This window comes from Rhamphochromis sp. 'chilingali' (genome assembly GCF_963969265.1).
Source record: "Rhamphochromis sp. 'chilingali' genome assembly, chromosome: 13".
Classification (NCBI taxonomy): Eukaryota; Metazoa; Chordata; class Actinopteri; order Cichliformes; family Cichlidae; genus Rhamphochromis; species Rhamphochromis sp. 'chilingali'.
The window spans coordinates 34394470-34415536 of record NC_137940.1 but is presented as its reverse complement, the minus strand read 5'-3'; the positions used below and the strand labels follow the sequence as shown (position 1 = coordinate 34415536).

The 21067-nt window shown below is 40.8% G+C and overlaps 1 protein-coding gene across 3 annotated transcripts in view; it reads left to right on the top strand.

Annotated features, from left to right (window-relative positions):
• drp2 (dystrophin related protein 2) overlaps positions 1–21067 on the top strand; it is a 129477-nt gene that overhangs the window by 100146 nt on the left and 8264 nt on the right. For all 3 annotated transcript variants that reach the window (XM_080901122.1, XM_080901124.1, XM_080901123.1), the window contains exons 11-20: positions 321–395; positions 1728–1929; positions 5086–5171; positions 6928–7085; positions 9078–9244; positions 10472–10583; positions 11411–11547; positions 12749–12814; positions 18677–18742; positions 20549–20695. In XM_080901122.1, the coding sequence (XP_080757248.1) occupies positions 321–395; positions 1728–1929; positions 5086–5171; positions 6928–7085; positions 9078–9244; positions 10472–10583; positions 11411–11547; positions 12749–12814; positions 18677–18742; positions 20549–20695 (1216 nt within the window). The remainder of the gene's footprint in view (positions 1–320; positions 396–1727; positions 1930–5085; positions 5172–6927; positions 7086–9077; positions 9245–10471; positions 10584–11410; positions 11548–12748; positions 12815–18676; positions 18743–20548; positions 20696–21067) is intronic.

Below are 21067 nucleotides of genomic sequence, written 5' to 3'. Positions count from 1 at the left end.
TGCCAGCTCTGTGATTGCTTCTTGCTTAGCCTTTAATTAATTGTGATTAAACGACATCATGTATTTTACCATTAATCTGATGTGACACGGCGAGCTTGCAGGGGAGATAGGCCCGCTGTCAGATACACGTGTTCAGCTTAGAAAAAGGCATGCATGCACACAGACAGATAATAATATTATCACAGTAAACTACTAATGATTTCTGCAGTGGTGTGATAAACAGGGGGGACACATGATGTCTAATTTCTCAATGGTATAGCGGAGTCATGCAGGATGAGTTTGTTTTCTCTAATCTTTCTATCCATCTCTCCTTCTATTAGCGGATCTGAACAACATCAAATTCTCAGCATACAGAACAGCAATGAAGCTGCGGCGGGTTCAGAAAGCTCTGAGACGTACGTACAGTATTTCATCGACGCTATTTTCTGTCTGCTGTGCTGAAATGGCTGGTTAAGTGATATACAGTTATCCTGCACCATCACTAATCCACCGTGACAAGCTCTCTTCAGGAATGAGATATAATGATTAGCTGCGGCATGTTTCTTTATTCGGTTGTCGAAAGCATCAGCGCTCTTTTGTACCCTACATAGAAATGTGGTTGAAAATATTCTTTGCATTTTCCTATACTGTCAGCTTTGAAATGCAGCAATTAAAAGTACTGAAAAACTCAAGAGCCACAAGAAGAACTACTCTACTGCCAGATTCCTTCCTCATTTTCATCACGACCTGAATCGTTAGCATTCTGGGTAATTAGCTATTAATTGGTCCATTTGAGTTACATAATAGGAGGCAATTAGTTTTTGCTGCATGGTTGAAGCTTGATTGTATGCCACTTCAGGGTCAATACCTCCAACATGGCCTTTCTTTCTTGCTTTCTTTTTCTTCTTCCCTACATCTCATCCATTTCCAGCATTGGTGTAGTACTCGAACTCCCCTGACCACAGACCTTCTCGTATTTGGTATCCCTAAAAGTGCCCAGTTTCACACCTATTCAGTTATTCATGTTCAGCCTGTTTTTCTACCTTCTCTACCTTCATTTACCACTCCCTTTCAACCTTCTTTCCCTTCTAGATCCCACGTTCCTGTAATAAGAACTCACCATGCATGGAGCACTCTAAAAACCCCCTTTCAGTCACGTTCCCACTTCCTTTCTCTTGCCTGCTCTCTTATCTCTCACTCCTCGGGTCTACTAGTTGATATCGTTACAGAACTTAATTGCCAGGCTGCACTGATAACTGCAGAATTCTCGCTCTTTTTTTCTCTCTGCACACGTCTTGAATGATTGAGTAGTGCTGCATAAGAAATACATTTTAAGCTGATTCCCTCCCAACCTTTAAAATACTACTGTTATCTCACTCTGTTCTACCACATTACCGTGCTATCCAATTATACCTGGCATCAACGGACACCCTTTTAACTCCACTCTTAGGGATGGGCCATCAAATTAGTTTAGAAGAGCGAAATCAAATTTGTGTCACTGCTCTTGAAACATCTGGTAGGGCTTAAGTGGGCAAAAAGGGTGAATAAGCACTGCTGTCACCCATGCTCTCGTTTGCTGAGGTGTGGATGATGATCCCGCTGTGACTGTATGTGTGTTTGAAAGTGAATGTGGGGTCATGTGTCGTTATATGTGGATGTTTAGGCTTTAGCTCATGTACACATGCTTGTAAACATAACACAATATTGTGCCATATTTATGTCTCTAAATAAATATGTGTTCTTTTTAGTGGATTTAGTGGCACTGAGTAGCCTTGTGGAGATGTTCCGGGAGCAGGAGCTGCAGCAGGCAGATCATGTGATGGATGTGGTTGAGGTGATTCATGGCCTGACAGCTTTGTATGAGAAGCTGGAGGAAGAGAGGTCCGTCCTGGTTAACATTCCACTTTGTGTTGATATGTGTCTTAACTGGCTGCTCAACGTCTATGACAGGTGAGTAGGTTGAAAAAATCAAAAGTGAAATATATATTAAAACTTACTTGTGTTAAGAACTGCAGCAGGTATCTGTGTCTGTATTTCAGCTTCGCTCTTATAAACCAGTGGCTTATCAAGTAGACACAACCAGCAGACATACTTTGTAGTTGGACAAGTTTAAATCCAGCATTAATCTGCCTTTAATGTTTTATCACTGATTTCTATTTCTCTGTTATATTTATACTGATTAATCTGAGTAAAGGGTTTTATAGGGTTGTCTCCGGTTCTGTTCATAATTTTTATGGACAGGATTTCTAGGCGCAGCCAAGTGGCGGAGGGCTTTCACTTTGGTGGCCTCAGAATCTCATCTCTGCTTTTTGCGGATGATGTGGTTCTGTTGGCTTCATCGGGTGGTGGCCTCCAGCTCGCACTGGAACGGTTCGCAGCCGAGTGTGAAGCAGCGGGAATGAGGATCAGCACCTCCAAATCTGAGGCCATGGTTCTCAGCCGGAAAAGGGTGGAGTGCCCACTCCGGGTCGGGGATGAGTTCCTGCCCCAAGTGGAGGAGTTCAAGTATCTCGGGGCCTTGTTCGCGAGTGATGGGAGAAGGGAGCCGGAGATCGACAGACGGATTGGGGCTGCAGCTGCAGTAATGCGGACGCTGCACCGGTCCGTCGTGGTGAAGAGGGAGCTGAGTGTAAAAGCGAAGCTCTCAATTTACCGGTCGATCTACGTCCCTACCCTCACCTATGGCCACGAGCTGTGGGTAGTGACCGAAAGAACGAGATCGCGGATACAAGCGGCAGAAATGAGCTTCCTCCGAAGGGTGGCTGGCCTCTCCCTTAGAGATAGGGTGAGAAGTTCGGCCATCCGGGAGGGGCTCAGAGTAGAGCAGCTGCTGCTCCACATCGAAAGGAGCCAGCTGAGGTGGTTCGGGCATTTGACAAGGATGCCTCCTGGGCGAGGTGTTCGGGGCATGTCCCACCGGGAGGAGGCCCCGGGGCAGACCCAGGACACGCTGGAGAGATTATATCTCTCGGCTGGCCTGGGAACGCCTTGGTGTTCCCCCGGATAAGCTAGAGGTGGTGGCTGGGGAGAGGGAGGTCTGGGCCTCTCTGCTTAGGCTGTTGCCCCCGCGACCCGGCCCGGATAAAGCGGATGAAGATGGATGGATGGAAGGTGGATATCAGGGATTTCAAAGAGAAACTGCCCAATTTGAAAGCATTAATGAAAATATAATTTTTTTAAAAAGTTCTTAGGAATGGAGTTAAAAGAAGTGAGCTTACAAAACGAATACGAGACCACACCTGACTCTCCAACCAAACTGTCAGTAGTGCCGCTGCCTCGTGGGTAATGCTGGTAGCAGGTATTAACAAGGAAGAATAATGTATGGAGGGAAAAGGTCAGTATTCATGCAGTGTAAAGCCAAAGCAGTGCAGCATTTTTATTATAAATGACACATTCATTTCTGTCATATAATGCTCATAAAGTTTCATATTATACCCACAGTTCAGGATATTTTAAGTCAGTGCCAAGCTCATATAAACAAAACATCAACAGTGAAGTATCAGTATCCTTACAATATAGGCACTGGTTGCTCGAAGCACAATGTTGCTGAATGTCCGTGAATGAGGCAAAACTGTGGCTTTTATATTGACTATATGGGGCTCTATGGATTTAATTCACATAGCAACTGTAAATCACTTAGATTGTTGAATGTTTTTTATTTTCCATCTGGAATATCAGCTGCTCTCTAGTGGATCCTTGCTTACAACTACTTGATGCTTTATGTAATTCTTAATGAGTAGGATAGTATTAAAGGCTTGAAATGGGTCTAGGATGACCATAATATCAGGATTTTGCAGAACCAGGTCTCATTCAGCACTACTGTTATTGCATCAGGTCACTAGACTTAATAACATTGATCAAATTAAATAAATATGGTACACACTGCATGCACAGTCACTGTTTGTGATGTCATAACTTACTAAAAAATCTATTTTGAACAATTTGTCATTGTCATAAACAAGAGTCTGTTTGCACATTGATGTAACCACAGACATCTGTAAACAGCTACATCGTGACAAAGCCTCCAATAACACTGTCCAGGCAGAGAGCCATTCATCTCCTCTGAGACACAGTCGAAACAAATCCTCTTTGACACAAACACTCACCCATCTTTGTTCCTGATTGACCATTTTCTGCTGTTCTCCGAAGAGAAACCCCTTAGAGCAGCCTCTGAAATCCAGGGATAACCCCACGAGGACTGTAAATGCAGTCTGTAGCTCTTAACTACTTGCTGCTAATGAGAGACAATCAGGGACTTTACCTTCTGAATAAATTCCGGTAATTGCTTTTTGTTTTCCAATAGATAGCAGCGGGGAATGTGAATGAGGTGTGTGTGTGTTTGCGTGACCATTTTTACAGCCGTTTTCTTTCAGTGAAATGTGTCCTACAGTATATCGCAGCATACATGTGTCCTCTAGAGACATGCCGCACTAGCAAGGTGAGTAGGAGGGAAGTGTCGCCTGAAGAGCAGCGCTGGGGTACATATTGAAGATGGCATGTGGTACACAGCAGAAAATGTGTGAGAGGAGTTGACAGCCAGTTGTACCCATGTGCTCTAATTTCAGCCCTCAATCTAATAGGGGAATGAATACTCCATTTGACTGTAGTGGTCTAGCCTGAAAAAATCTCTCTACCTCACATTTTGACCCGTTGGTGAATTAGAAGCTTAGTCCCGTGTCTGTCCCTGTTTCTAGCACATCTATAGCATCAATGTTTACTTCTGAGAATTCTCCATTCTTGATTCAATTTCATACATCATTGATTTGAAGTTCTCCAATGAATTTGATGTTCTTGATTTCTCACTTAGCGTTTCAAATGTTAATTTGATAAGCCCGGTTTGTGCCAATGGTGCTCAGCTCGGCACTAAATTCTTTCCGGCTGCGAACAGTGTTACTCTGATTATGTTCTAATACAATTTCACACTACTGCACTGACCTACACTCCACTTCTTTTGACCCGTGTAATTCCTCCACACTTTGTCCCTCCCAGCAGGGCTCAAGCAACGTATGAATTTATTATCATGACCCAGTGCGCCATGATTTGAGATTATTCACCATTCAGAAACTGTCACATTTGAACACTTTTTTTTCGCTTTCCTTTCTGCAGTGCTCGAAATGGCAAAATGCGAGTTCTCAGCTTCAAGATGGGATTGGTGACCTTGTGCAATGCAGACGTCCAAGAGAAGTACAAATGTAAGTCTGATGCTCGCTCATGTGCCTAATGCATCTCCTCAACTGCAAACAATGAGCCAAAACAAAACCGGCCTGATTGCCAGTATTACATAAAGACATCCACTTACTCTAATGGAGGAAATGACTCTGCTTCCATTATGGAGAAGGCATTTTTACTTGTACAAAGTACATCAGGAGCCTTAAAAGGATTGCTGGCCAAAGACACCATTCATGCACACTCTCATGGCTCTCATTCATTTTTTCACAGGTCAATTAGGAAAGATCTTAGGATTTTTCTGCATCTTTTTTTTTTTTTTTTTTTTACCATAAATTAAGCTGTAATATTTTATTAGTGCAGGTCAGGAGGTGGAGCAGGTCATCTGCTAATCAGACGGTTGGTTATCTATAGATAGGTAGATAGATAGATAGATAGATACTGAAACTGTTAGTTAACCTTTACGTATTGGTAAAATAGTGAGGGAGCATTTGAACTAACAATGGTTGGAGCTGGAGCAGCTTGTAGTTGATACATGATTTGAAAAAAAAAATGCTCACACTCTCCTATGCCAAGATTATTTATGCCTGGCATACCATCTGTGTCAGGTCTAAGACTGAAAGATAACAGATTTTCCTTCAGTGGTCCCAGAGGTGAGTTAGGCCCCCCTTTTCTTGGTTAAAGGGGTTCAACCAGTCCATATTTGTCACTAAATTCCTATTTTCAAAATAATTGATAGATAAAAGTAAATATAAATAAATAATAAATACAAATTCCATCAACCTTGACAAATAAATTCTGGAAAGCATCCTACTTGTGATTACTACTGAGTCCTCAACCTTCTAGTAACAGAAATACAACTTTATTGTACTTTTTCAGCATTCTTAAGTGTTATGTTTAATTTATGTTACCTCGATTATGTCCTTTGACATTTGTATCAGTGTAAAAAACAAAAATCAAAGGTCAGGAAATACAGCATCAAAAGTACAGACGCTGGCTGCAGTGGACACTTTTTCATTGTTTTTACCCCTGATCTGTAAAACCTAATGGGGTGCTGTCATCAGCCATCTTTGTCCCATGCAGCAAACCCAGTTTTACTACAAAGTTTGCAACATTTGCAGGCTGCACACTTAATATCCTGTATTCTCTATAAATCATGTAAAAAATAAAACAAACAAACTCTTTTTTCATTAAACAGCTCAGTGTTTGACTTTGACTTCAACACACCAGAGTTCTAATTATGAGGGTGTACATGGTGCTGGCTGTTTAACATGTGCCTTTATTTAGTCCTCTTGCCCAGGTGTTATGGGCAAGAGGACTAAATAAGAGCACAGAGAGAGGGATCCATGGAACGCCTGTACTGGCATTGTGCCTGTCATCATTCATCTCCTCAGCGACAGGCTGACTTTCAGCTAGTTTCGTAAAGATCTCATTCAAAACCCTGGCAGGACTCTACTTATGTAGGTCTTTCATCTCCAAGCTGACCAGCCAGGCCACTAATACCAATTCTGTCTCTCTCTGTATGTCATGAAAGTAAATATTATTCCATAGTGCTTGGTTTGGAAACCTTATATCTGAAATGTGAGGTCCATTGGTAATAAAGTTTTTCATCTATTCCATATTTTATTGCTCAGCGTGTATGCTCTCATTTTAAATGAAGTATGCCATTTCTTTTAATTACCCTAATGTGCTTTCATTTGAGATTTAATTCATAATTTACATTTTGAGACAGCGCTGCTGTATAATCAGTTTAAATAATTCTAATTAATAAACATTTTGCAGACTTATTCCGCCAGGTGTCTGCTCCAGGAGGTTTAACAGACCAGCGTCACCTCAGCCTGCTGCTCCACGAAGCCATTCAGATCCCCCGCCAGTTGGGTGAAGTTGCTGCTTTTGGGGGCAGCAATGTGGAGCCAAGTGTCCGTAGCTGCTTCCGCATGGTGAGGACACGCTCGCATGCATGCACGCTCAAGGAAATCCAGAGAAAAGCAACAAAGCATGCACAGTTTGCTGATACATCTCCATGTGTTGGAGGAGATGTCAATTCAAATCCTGCTGCTGTGGCCTTTGTGTGGATAATTTTTTGTTCATACCTCAACATATTCACACACTGTAACATAAGTGCTAGTTTCAATTTTTGAAACAATACCTTAATTGCTACCATGAGGAATTTGAAAGACACCTTGAAAACTTAATTGTAATGCAATTATTTTTTAAAACCACTTATTAATCTCCAGGAAAATAATTAAAGACCTCTAATTATTCCGAATTGAATTTGTCTACACCAAAGCGGCATTACAAATAGAGAAAAATGAATGCCAAAATTAAACATTTGCTGGTGGATGAGTTCCATAAAAACCCACATATAAAAATAAAACCGTGTCACGACTCACATCAGAAGCTGCCAGATTTGCAAAGTTGTGTTTTACTGACATTAGCACATTTTTAATTCCTACAAAGAAAAAAGATTCTCCGTGCACATCTATAGTAAGTAGACACATTAATCTGCTGTGCCGAAAAAAGCCAGAAACTACACCAAACACATTATTACAGGGTCAGGGTTAGACAATACGTGATGTGACTAGCACATCAAGTAGCAAGAAGATGCTTTGTGTCTTTTACATGTTCTAAATTTGTCTGAATTTGCATACGTGGTGTAGGTTTCAAGAGCTTTAAGGCATGACATTCAATTTGGGACCTCAGGTAATTACTGAGTTATTAGGAAGAGGACAGTTTTTGTTTTTTTTTCCTGAATGATGGCCTTTTAATTCCCTCATTTTCAAAGCAGGTTCTAATTATACACGCTCTATTCTGGCCCATGCTTGCTGTATCAGCTACGGCTGATTAAAATCAATTCCTTTCTCTACTTGCTCCATGCCAGGGCATTTAGTTGTAGCTAAAATATGAATTTAATGTGAATTTGGGGGTGACCCATTTGCCTGTTTACCACTTGACTTTGAAAGTGAGGTAGATCACTTTGTGGGGCATCACTTTTCGTATATAAACACAGGCTTCTACACAATAGAAGTGTTTGCTGAAGGTGTTACTTTATGTGTAAGTTTATGGGAAAAACTCTTTCCGTAACAATTTTCATATCCTGCCAAAAGTGATGTATTGTAGAAGTCCATGTTGTTTAATTGCCACATTGTGAGGCTTTCTCGTGGATAACTGGATGTTTATCATTCTATTTTCCCTGCTGGTATTTAAAACATCCCATCTGCTGTGTGCCTCTTTGCGATGCAGCGGCATGCACAGCATAGTCAGCGCCAGTTCCAGGTGTTCGGTATGCAAGGGGCTGCTATTTGACCTCCCAAAGCTGGCTACTAACAGAGAGAAGCTCCTTCATCCCCTGCAGACTCTACACCTCTGTACACCTCACAGTCTGTGTGATCAGTGCACATACACGCACACATTTATTATGTTACCCTGCCTGAGCAGTGGAGGGAGCCCCAGGGAAATCAACCTCTTAATGCATCTCTGATGCAGACTTAATGAGAATTTAGCACATCATGGATTTTAAGCGCTTGGCGAGTCATTCTTTTATTAGGTTGACTTCCTTTTTATCCCACTTTCTGGAATTCCCAACAAGCTATCTGCTGGAGAGACAGAGAACCCACAAACATGCAGTGTACACAGAAACTAAATTTATGTCTCTTTTACTGTGGCTCTATAACTGTTTAGGTTGTTGCATAAAAGCGAAAGATATCTCAAAGCGGTTTACCTTTTCTTTCATGCTCTTTGTCCCGCTCTTATCTTTTCTATTCTCTTTGAGTCCTTATTTTCAGCAAAACAATACTCCTTGTGCGAGTAGGTTAGCAAAGGAAACATACTTTCTTCTTTAATTACTTTACATATCTCACTTGCTGCTGGTCTATATTTGGATTGTTTACAGTCTTCTGCGCTTCTTTCCTCCCCTAATCTTCCTTTTTCAGGCCCCAGGGAAACCCGCTATTGAGGTGTCTCACTTCCTGGAGTGGATGAGCCTTGAGCCGCAGTCCATGGTTTGGCTGCCTGTGCTTCACCGAGTGGCTGCTGCAGAGTCAACAAAGCACCAGGCCAAATGCTACGTCTGCAAGCAATGTCCCATAAAGGGCTTCAGGTAGGCAAGTGTTATGTGCAAAGATGTACTGCATAAAATGATAAATATGGATCTGAAGTGATATGGGCTAATTAAAAGGAAATCAAAATCAATCAGTCAACTGCAGCATAGCAATGAGAAACATACAGCGCATGCTATAAGACAAATAGTCAACCAACAATCCAAATAATAAGTAGGAAACATAAAGCAAAGACTCAAGAATGAACCTGGTTCTGCTAGAGCGCATCATATCGACCACCTTATACATTATTTAGAAAGAGCTGTTTTTCAGCTGCCTATGAAAAACTAGGATATAAGCAGTAAACTGTGCGACGGCCCACCATCTACACTTCCTGCTTCTCGCAGTTTACTTCCAGCAGCAGCCTGGGTGGGTTGTCAGAGAAGTGGCTGCACCTGAGAAGTGGGAGTATCCAAGTGCTCTTCCAGTCTTTGTCTGTGCAGCTTCCGCTTCTTCATGATGTTCCTGATTTGATAGGATATGTTGGTTCTAGCATCCTTGCCCAACAACCTGTGCAACAACCATACACCACCGACACCAAAAACTTTAACACCAAACTATATTGAACTCTGCTTTGTGAGCCTGCATGTGCCTCTGATATATCTAAAATAATCACCCTAGGATCTTTTTGCACTTTATTACCTACAAATTCTAAACTTGAGTTTATTACAGAATTAAAAGTCCATTTCAGAATGGAAATGCTGGAAAATCTAGTTTATAATAAAAATGATGAGAGATAATGAGGAAAAGCTGCACACTCCATTGCAGATACTATAGTATTAGCATCACGCTTGAAGGTTTCTGAACAAAACTGGCCCAAAAAATTAATATAATGCAGGATGTCGTTTGAAGTCTCTCTGAGTATTAATATTGTTTATTTTCATCAAATGTTGTGAAGAATATAAGTGATGTATGTGCACGTCTATATGTAATAATAGCAGTTACTATTTCACATTCATACACAAAGCACAAAACTGAAAGCAATTTGAATGCGTCATTCGTCTTATTTAGATAAGATTAGACACACAAACCATTATTTTCTCTGCACTCGTTTTTTGGGTTTTTTTTGTCACTTTGAAGAAAAACCCCCAAAAGGTCTCAGCGTGACGGTGTAAACAGATTTATGTCCCAACAGCAGGATAACACAACTACACACACTGAGCCACTCTACTCTGTCTGGTTCTCTTGCAAACATCAGTTGAGCCTCTCTTTTATATTGATCTTGACAGGTATCGCAGTCTGAAGCAGTTCAATGTGGACATCTGCCAGACATGTTTTCTAACCGGGCGCACAACCAAGGGAAAGAAGCTGCACTACCCCATCATGGAGTACTATACACCAGTAAGACAAACATTAGCTAGTGCTCTTACGGAATACAAATTCAAGTTCCTAGTGATGGATAGAGCCCAGCTGTACTCCAACGAAAGGGGAAAAAAATGTACTCCTGTCTCCTGATTTCTGCTGCCAGACATGGATTAGGCACCTTTCCACTGTACAGACTCTATCATCTATAATACTGTTACATATCCTTATAGTTATCTGTAGTATGCAGAGACTGAGCACTACTCAGCAGCAATATCCTTTTGACTTGAACGGTGCACATAAAGTGGGATTTGGAGCACAAAACTCCAATAAGACCAAAGTCTTAAACAAGTGCATGTACATTGTCCAAAGTCGAGTTCATTCTAAATGAGTAGCTGTTGCACTGTTGCTGGAGTGCTGGAGTGTACTGAGATGGTGCCAGATTAAATCTTTAATCAATTCCAAGCTGCAAAATATGGCAAAGGGCCATCCGTACAATGTGTTTTTTTTCTCAGTGGACAATATTTTATGTTTGCTAGCTGCAGTTTTTTCCCCACCAACTAGGCAGGCAGGCGCCCATAGATTTCTACACTGATTGAGAGAGTAGGAAAGAGAATCAGAGAGGGGGGGAAAAAGAGGCGAGAGTTTAGACAAAATATAAAGGATCGACAGAGAACAGCAGTAGAAACTGAATGAAAAAGCACAGTGTGGAAAAAAGTTGGTAAAGTCAAAACAAACCGGCTTCAAGGCAGACTGGATACATTTTAAATGAGGTAATGTTGGAGAACTAAAGTTGTATAAATTGTCTCCCACCCATCACCTCAACTTTACCCACTTACCCCATGTGCACCTAAATCACACTACAGACAACCTCAGGAGAAAAGATGAGGGACTTTGCCAAGACTCTGAAGAACAAGTTCAGATCAAAGCAGTACTTCACGAAGCACCCGCAGAGAGGTTACCTGCCAGTGCAGTCAGTGCTGGAAGCTGATACCTCAGAGACGTGAGTCGTGCACATAAACACACACAGAACACAGTCATCTCTCTCCTGTCATCTGTCCCTCACTGACTCACTGTTACACCCATACATACTCCTGCTGTTGCAGGCTAATTATCATGCTGACTCACTCAGATGGGTTAAAGAGAAAGCTCTGTGTTCAGGATTAAAATAATGTTAGTCCTGTGATCTCATTCTGGCTCGGGAGCACTGTTCACATGACTGAGTCTCATTTAAAGTGGGAAACAGGCAATGAGACTAGCATCCATTAGATCATCGTGAAGCATTGCTTCAGGCTACGATGTACCCAGGATGATTTACACAATTATGGGTCCAGGTTTTGGCCCATTTTTATGGTCATCTTTTATGACTATTTTATAAATGTCCGACAAATAAGGATAAAGGAATATCTGTCCTGCCAACTAACAATGAGCTAGAGCTAAAGATTCAGTATATGGTTATAATAGGAGCTTATTAAAAAGGTATGGTCCTGACCTTGCGACATTAAGCCTGCCCTCGTCAGACAAAGTGAAGACCATTAAATTGCCTTTTTCCAGCTAAGATCTCAGTCATATGATAAAGTGCTTTTGGTTGAAGATTACATCTCGGCATTGTCATTTTGCAGCAGCATATAATTATAATACATAAAAACATACTAATCCATAAATTTGCCTAGGGCACAAAATGGAAAAATAATTGGAAACAATGCTTGACCTTCATATTTAGAGATGAAATATATTCAACGAATAAATGCAGCAGCTTTCATTACGTGTCAGGAGGGGCTTTTTTTCTGTACCCCTCAATTTAGGGCAGCATTATGATCAACATCATGCTGTGCCTTCACATACTCAAGATTCTTAGTGCATAAAGCCATTTTGTTAAAAAGAGCTTACTATACAGATGTCCTCGCTCCTAATCTTCTGATCAACTCATTACTTATGCAGCCCACTCACAAGCCAGAGATGATGGCTTTCAAAACCATCACACATTCTTCCTGTAAAATCACCGGACCTCTGTCAGAATCCCTTTGTGCTTCCCTAAATAAAGTTTTTCCTGAAGTCTCTTTGGTTTGTTGCAGTGGTAGTAGTAGTAGTAGTAGTAGAATGCTAATTTTTCAGTTTTGCTTTTCTGCAGCCACACATTCATGTTTTGAAAGAGTTAAAAATTGCATCTGTGAAGTATTGACGGTGGCGCCTTTTGTTCCCAGACCGTGCTCCTCGCCCAAGCTGCCCCATGCAGACACACACAGCAGGATTGAACATTATGCCAGCAGGTATGTGGCTTTCTGCACTGTGCTATCTATCAAATCATTACTACAGAGTCTTCTTTCCATTCTCCAAATCAACCACCCCCTTCCCGCCCACCCCCTTACATACATTCACTCCACCCCACTTTTCCCTCTTCTTCTCCCCTTTCTGTTCTCTCACCCTTTAGTCTTTGCCACACTCTAATTGAGGTATTGATTTGTCTGCGTTGTGCACTGTACTCCAGCTAGGATAGAGGCTGTATTACCCAGCGGTTTCCTTCACTCTTATGCGCCACACAAACACAGTGAAGTTTGTGACCATTGTGTGTACGTGTGTGTGTGTACGTGTGTGTAGAGGTCAGCAGGGCTCAGCGTGCCTAGCAGCTTGTCACTTACTGGGGCAGTGAGCCCATTGGTCACCTGGGAGCTGTCGGTGTGGCTTAGTGTCTGTTTGACAGCATACAGGGCACACCACTGGACTCCCACACTCCTGGCAGCTCTGCCCACAGTGCAGTGTGCATGCACGTGTGTTTGTGTATATGTGTGTGTGTTTTGGTAAGTGTGCCACTGTGTATTGTTTCCCCTAGGCTCTTACACACAACTGCTTCACACACTGCCAAAACATAGGGAATATGCACCAAAGAGAAAGCAAGTACAATTGTCCTCTTTACCCCCTTTATCTCTTCCCTTTTCCCTCCTCCTATATCTTCTTTGCCCCTTTTTTTCCTTTTGCTATCTGCAATCTCTCTCTTCTTTTGTCTCCCACCCTATTTTGCTGCTTTTTATAGGTATCTAACCCCTTTTCTCTTATTCTTTAACATATTTTCTATTTTGTCATCTTGGATTCAATAATTTGTTTTCAGTCATGCTACAATTTTCTGAAAAGGCTGTTCAGTCATATTGGTCTCAAGTAGTTTCATTCTGTAGCTGCCACTATCACAGAAATAAACAACAAATAAAGAAAGTGGGAAAAGCGGTCATGTACCTCAGACAACAATCTAATTTGGTAAAAGTAAGACACATTTATTTGCAAATTTTCAATCTCCTGAGAATATTTTAGAAAAATGTGCACAGTTGGAAACATTTTCTCAGAAGCAAACATTGTTTCATTGTACCATAATAATTTCGCATGTCTTTAAACTATATATGTTTCTCATGTCTGTTTTCTGCATATAAAATAATGACTTTGGGCTCCTCACCAGCAATGGAGTCCCAAAATAGTTAAATGATTTATCTTTCAAATTAATAAATGGTGTCTCATATTGATGAGACACTATAATGTGGTTCAGTAGTACACAACGCACATTGTCTCCATACTTACTTAATCATTTTGTGGCAAATATTCAGCAAGGAAACATTCTTCAGTGATTTTGATCCATATTGACATGATAGGATCACACGTCACCAGCTCTACCACACCCCTAAGATGATCTATGACTGAGATCTGGTGGCTGTGAAGGTCATTTGAGTACAGTGAACTCATTGTCAGCAGTACTAAGATAATACCTAGTATGGTTGTGTGTAACTAGCAGTTCTTTAGAGTTATTGCTGTCTTTATAACATCTCAAAGAGGTCTATTCATTCTTCTCTGACCTCTGATATCAACAAGGCATGTTTGCCCAGAGAGCTGCCACTCACTGGATATTTTTCTTACTTTCAGACCATTCTCTTTAAACCCTAGAGATGGTTGCGTGGGGAAAATCCAAGTATATCAGCAGTTTCTGCAATACTTACACCAGCCTATCTGGCATCAACAACCATACCACGTTCAAAGTCACTTAAATCACCTTTCATCCCCATTGTGGTGCTTGGTTTCAGCACAGAGGCACTAAAAGCTGCATAACACTTTCAATACATGTGCAACACTCATTACTAGCATCAATTTGTTTATTTGCAATAGTAAAACAAAAACCTTTCTACAAATTATTCCTAAATGTGTTCAACAGTGAATACAATTCTTTACACAGATGTTTATATGTCTAACTCTATATCCACACAAATGGGTCAAGCTGTTATGGTGTTATCATTATCTTATCAACCATTTAATATTACACACCAGGTGTTTTTCAGTGTTGTAACATGAACGTTTTAAGTGTAGGTTTATTGGTAAGCACTAAAAAACTGATTGCTGTATAGCTTTGTACAATTTAGTTTTACTGAGTTCAAATCCGAGAGGTGTTTTTGCCCAACTTGCCATCTCGAGCCCTTTGTTAGCTCTGGTGAATTACATACTAATGCGGGGGGTTTTCAGCTTTTTCCATCCACATGTATTGATGGGATCTGAGCAAGAAAAATGAACCCCAAACTGTTTTAAAGGTCTCCTGTTATGTTTTTGTCTGTGCATGAGTGAATGGGCAAAAGGAAAAAATGAATGAATTATAAGGGATGATAAACGCTTCTAAATCGATGGTGCTACAGTTCGACAGAAGAAAAAAGACAGCAGTGAGCTGACTCATATGTTCTCACTGAGAACTATCAAAAAAAAACAAGTAGACAGAACTTATGTATGGCAATAGTGACTGTTTTATTCATACATTAGCAACAAGATTGCTCCTTTCCTTCTCCTTTCTTTCTACCTGTAAATAATATATAAGGCAGGTGTGTTGGGAGTGATATACATGGTAATTCATGCCATGCACGTATACAGATGTCTTCAGCAAGACGAGCAACGGCAACGCCAGTGGTTTCAATGCTCAGGCCATTGCATTCACTGCATATGTTTGGGACTGTGCATGAATGAATGGGCAAATGAGAATGCAATGAATTATAAAGAATTGCAAATGGCTCTAAATGAGAATAGGCAGTCGCACATTTATTCACAAAAAGGAGAACTGTGTAAGCCCACTCGTATGTTCCAGCATCATCTGAGCACCATCATAATAAGAGTAGACACGCTTTATTGTGGTGGTGTTATTTTATTTGTACTCTGGCAGCAAGAGGAGATCTTTATTTCATTCTCCGTTACCTTTTTTTTTACTTCCTTCCTTACTTTTACTGTCAGTTAATGTAAGATAAAAGGGGGAAATTGTTCTTATTTGAGTTATTTGAATTTTCAGTTTCAAGTTTGGATAAAATCTCTGTCAGTTCAGTTTGTCTAATATTTTTCCTTTATGATGGCATATTGTGTGTGTGTGTGGGGGGGGGGGGGGGGGGGATTGGGTTTATCTAGGCACAAACCCTGCTGGAACACAAAACCACCAACTGCACGGCAAAACAAGACAAGAGTGCGCTCTTTCATCAGCATATAAATGATTATATGTTTCTAAGCACAAATGACAACCTTAAAAACATGGCCAGGGACTGCAGATGAAGATTTGCCCATGGCTTACTCTACTACAATAAACATAGAAATAAACAAAATTCTGAAAAAAAGCAAAATGATAAAAACACAATCCATGCCGCATATTCTACAGTCATCTCAGAGGAAGAGTACTTGAAGTTTCAGGTTAGAACAGTCAGTAAAAAACACAGTGCATCTGCTTCCTCCTCTCGCACGTCCTCTCTCACTCTCAATTCAATTTCATGCAATTTCATAGCACAGGAAAGTGCAATAAACAATATGAACAGTAATATAACAATATGAATGTTAATATAAGATTAAGATTTCAATATTAGTGCATATCTTGTGTATGAGTGTGTGGAGGCGTGGATTGCCATTCAGTTCCCCTCTGGTTGTAACTCGTTTTTACATACTGTGCAACAGACATGAGGTCTGTCGCTTTCGCTAAGGATTATTTCTAGTTTTCAGTAGTTATTAAACTGTTAAAATCTGTTAATATTGATATGAGGACTTTATTTCTTTCATTATCGCCACTGCTGTGATGAAAGCAGTGGGATCTTTAATAAAAAAAAAACTTGTTACATTAAAAAAAGAAAGTAAGATAAGATTTTTCTAAACCATAGCCCTTTGCTCACATTTCTTATTTCTTATTTTTTTACATTAATTCATGAGGCTAGAACACATGTAAGCGCAAGAAACTTGAACAATACTGTCTCCTATTTCTTTTTGCTCTTTCTTGTCTCCTTTGCTGCTGTTCCTGACTGAAGCTTGAGGTCTGCGGCGGTTTTGTGATGAATAGTGTTGCGGGCTGAATTACGAGCGGTCGGGTTCACAGGCTGGGCCTCCTGTAACAGGCCATGGATAAATCCTGCATTTCTCAGTATTATGGTCTCATAGAAAACTGGAGAGAAATGGAATCTTATGTGGATGCACCTGACAACCTCTACATCATTCATCCCCACTTCTACCATCCCTCACTCCTTCACCTGACCACACACTGCGAAAGATGACTCAGCATGTAGCGTGTCGGTGTGTGAAGAAGACTATTTTAATGTGGCAAATCTGTGTGTATTTATGTGGGCAGGCACAAGACTCGTAGCACATTTGCATCAGTGGGCTGCTTCTTCATGATGATTAATATCCTGACTTGAAGGACAAAGCTAAAGAGGTTAAAGCTGCAGCGACGCTTGCGGTGCAAATAACAACTTTGTTGTTTGACCACCGATTTCAACCCACCCTTTAATCATGGATCGCTATTATAAGTCATTACCCTCTGATATTCAGCAGACTGCAGCTGCTTGTGATGAATTGACTTTCTGGTGTTTCCACTTTCATGCAGCCAGCTCATGCATGCATCTTATTTATATCACATCTTCCTACATATTTTATAATGTATGGGAAAGAGTGAATACAATTGTATTTTAAAGTGTGTGCTGCTTGTAAGAGATGAAGATGGGGCACAAAGCACCTATTTTTTGTTAATTTTTTGAGCTACTTATTTTCTTATGCTGATGTGTACAATATGGAACATTAATAAACCATTTAAAAATTATTGATTGTTGTAAATGTGTTATGGAAGGCAAGAAGTCATTTTTATAAACGTTTCTATGCAGTACTATAGGTGTATATTAAAAATAGTATCACACTGAGCTTACAGTAAACATTCTATCTATCAATGATGTTTTTGGTATTATTAATTTTCTAAGCAGAATGCATGTTAACCATTATATTTTAATTATTGATTTCAATCAACGACATATAGCGATGGTAGCAACCTGTCATGCACAGTCCTGCTCTTTCTTTTTCCCCAGAAAATGCTGTTCAGAATCTTGCAGTACTCAAAGACATGTTAGCCTGTTAATTGCACAGTAGGTACACTCACCTACCTGTTGGGTCTACCTGCCCCTGCCTTGTCCATCTTGCTGTGATTTCTGTAGGACCCAATTTTCTTATGTATTCCATTAAAAATAAGAAAACTAATTTTCTTTTCTTTTCATTTTTTGCCCTGCCACAACACATTTTATTTGGTGTTGTAGTAAAACAGCTTACAGAGCAGCATGTACAGTGTAGCTGACAGTCAGCAGGATATAATGCAGAAGGGAAGCGCTGTCCTTGGTGCTGAAAAACCACAGAGCACCTGACACACTGTGGCCTTACACACACCGCTGATGCTGTCTGTGGTGCTGAACAGTAGCATGTTTCTAAAAGGTTTTTTTATTGCCTGTATGCGAGTAGACAATGTACAATAAAGTTTTATGCATGCTCCTTGTGGATATTTTTATAGCTTTTACTCTACTCTATTATTGCCACTCTGCAGTCTTGTTAGTCAAATGCCCCTGCGCACCTTACTATCCAGGCTAGAGGTCCCACATGCACAGCTTAAAATAAGTTTTGATTATTTGTTTAAAGCTTGTGTTTGATGAAATATATTTTTTCTCAGTGTGTGTGGCAATAAACATAATGTCTTGCTTTTCCTTTTTCATTAAGTTTACTGATCTCACTCAATATTTCTCTTTTGGGTGTTTGTGTACCTGTGTCAACTGCGTGTATATTTGACATCCTGTCCTTGGTGTGCGTGTGTGTGCGTTTGTGTGTTTGTATACATACAGATTGGCGGAAATGGAGAGCCAGAATTGTTCATTCTTCACGGATAGTCTGTCTCCTGATGAAAGCCTGTGAGTATGCCACCACCCCCACCCTACAAACCCTGTCGTTACAAGCACAGCCTTTCACAGGGATTATGTGTGCGTTTTGTGTGTACACTCTTTTCTCGCGATGCTTCGACTGTCTCTGCGTTTGTTTGTGTGCACAGACTTGTACATGTATGTTCAGCTCTTTGGGTAAAATTGGGTAACCGCATAAATAGTCAGCCACATAATGAAAATGACCCACAGCAAGCAGTGTGCACACACTTTCTATTCATCATACACATGCCCGCTGCGATTAAGGTCTGTGGCTGTGTGTAGATACACAAAGCGTATGTGTGAGTGCCTGCAGAAGCTGGCTGAGTGGCTGGCAGTGGCGGGGTTACAGCAGTGAGAGGAATAAGGATGTTTGATGTGAATGAGGCAGCCAGTCCTCATTGTGGAAAGCTGAGAAAGTGCCACATGGAGAGAGTGGTTAGGGTTGTTTGAGATCATGATTTTCTGTGTGTCCATGTCTTATTTTGTTGACATCGCTGTGGGCTGTCAGCCATTTCCTCCTTCTCTGAGATGGTTCTGCTTTAAAGTTAAGGTTGTAGCTTTGCCACATACACACTTTAGAGGTCTGTGTAATGTGTGTGAGTGCAGTGTGAAGTGTGCTTATTGTACCTTTCCACATGCTCTCAGAGAGTGATGTGACTGATGATACATTAAGAGCTTGTTTTAAACTCAGAGAGAAGTAAAAGACTTGGAAGCCAAAAACTTTTCAGTACTGATATTTCTGCTTATCAAACCTGCGTTCATTGTCTTTGTTGCTATGTGCATGCATCTAGTGTGTTGCTTGGATGGAGCTGTGTCACACAAATGTATATACATGCATATAGTTTTTGCATCTACACTCTGTCTCTGGATTATTCTGTGCCTGTGTGTTTGTATGCATGGCATTTCACTTCTTCCCCTTATGTGCAGCTGTGTTGCTTCCAGCTTTTGTGCCCTTGTATCTTCTTGTTCTTATTCTGCACACCCGTCCTTCTGTCTGTCAATGCTTCATTTTTTTTTTTTTACTTTTTTCCTGCTGCACGGCTCTGTGCTATCGGTGCTTCCAGCTGGTGTGTGCTTGGCATCCTGCTGTTTACTGTCCTGAACCACCGTTCCTGCATGCTCGGCCTTTACCTCCACCTGTATATATTAATCGCAGTTTAATGTTGTCAGGTAACAGGCATGCAAGTCAACTAAGCCCAAGCACATATGAGTTGGGTCATTTAGACCCACATTGTCTCATCAATGCACCTGAAGGTTAAGTATCAGAGTATCAGAGTAACTCAGCTCAGGCGTCATGTCTTTCCTTGATATGAATGCCTCTCATTTAACTTTGGCTGTACAAAGTGGTTTGCCTGGGCAATAGCATTATTGCAACATAAACTGACAACAACACATATCCATTTATCGTTTAATAGCCCTAGGTATGTTATCATAGATTTGAACATTACGTTTTTGTTCCAGTGTCAATAAAATGTTATTGGACATTAATATCTGAGCAATATATTGTGCAGCTTAAGATGTACCTTCCATTTTTAATAAATGTGAGTAGGTGTTAAATGGTCTGGTGAGCAAGTTTTATTGCAGAACATTTAATGTTTGGACTGGGAACCTGGCACACTGCTCCAAGCTGCTGTATCCTGTCTGGTTTCATTGTGTCTCGTCCTGTTATGCCTTCCTGTCTTGCTTGCCTTGCTTTGCTTTGGCCTGTCTGCTCTCCCATGCTCTTGGTTCTGCTTTGTGCTGCTGGTGGCTGTGTGCTGGTGGCTCAGTGTGCTGTCTCCTGTGTGGGGGACTCAGGGATGAAGATCAGTACCTCCTGCGTCACTCCAGCCCAGCCCTGGACCATGACTCACCCTGTGGACAGCACATGCTGCTGGCACATTTGGAACACCAGGATAAGGAGCAGCTCCAGTGTACCCTGGCCCGCCTGGAGAACGAGAACAGGTCTGTAGCCAGGAAATAAAGCTGTTAGAACTTTCTCGTCATTCTTTAGAATTCATGTGTTTTCAAGCACAATAAATCCTCCAGAATCCCATCTTTTAGACATATTAGACATATAAGTTTTGTTTTTTGTTTTGTGTATTTTATGTTCAATATAGGTATTTGTTGTGCCTGAAAATGAATAAATAAATGAATGAAAATGAATGAATTTCAACACCAGTTGCATCACATCCAAACACGGAATTTTAAACATTTGAAACGGTGTTTGATCTGATTTGCTTTTAGATATGATCGAGGCTAAGATAAAAATAATGTTTGCTGCAGAAACCTTAAAGTTTGGCTTAACGTTCAGTGTTTATAAGTAAAGCTCCCCAG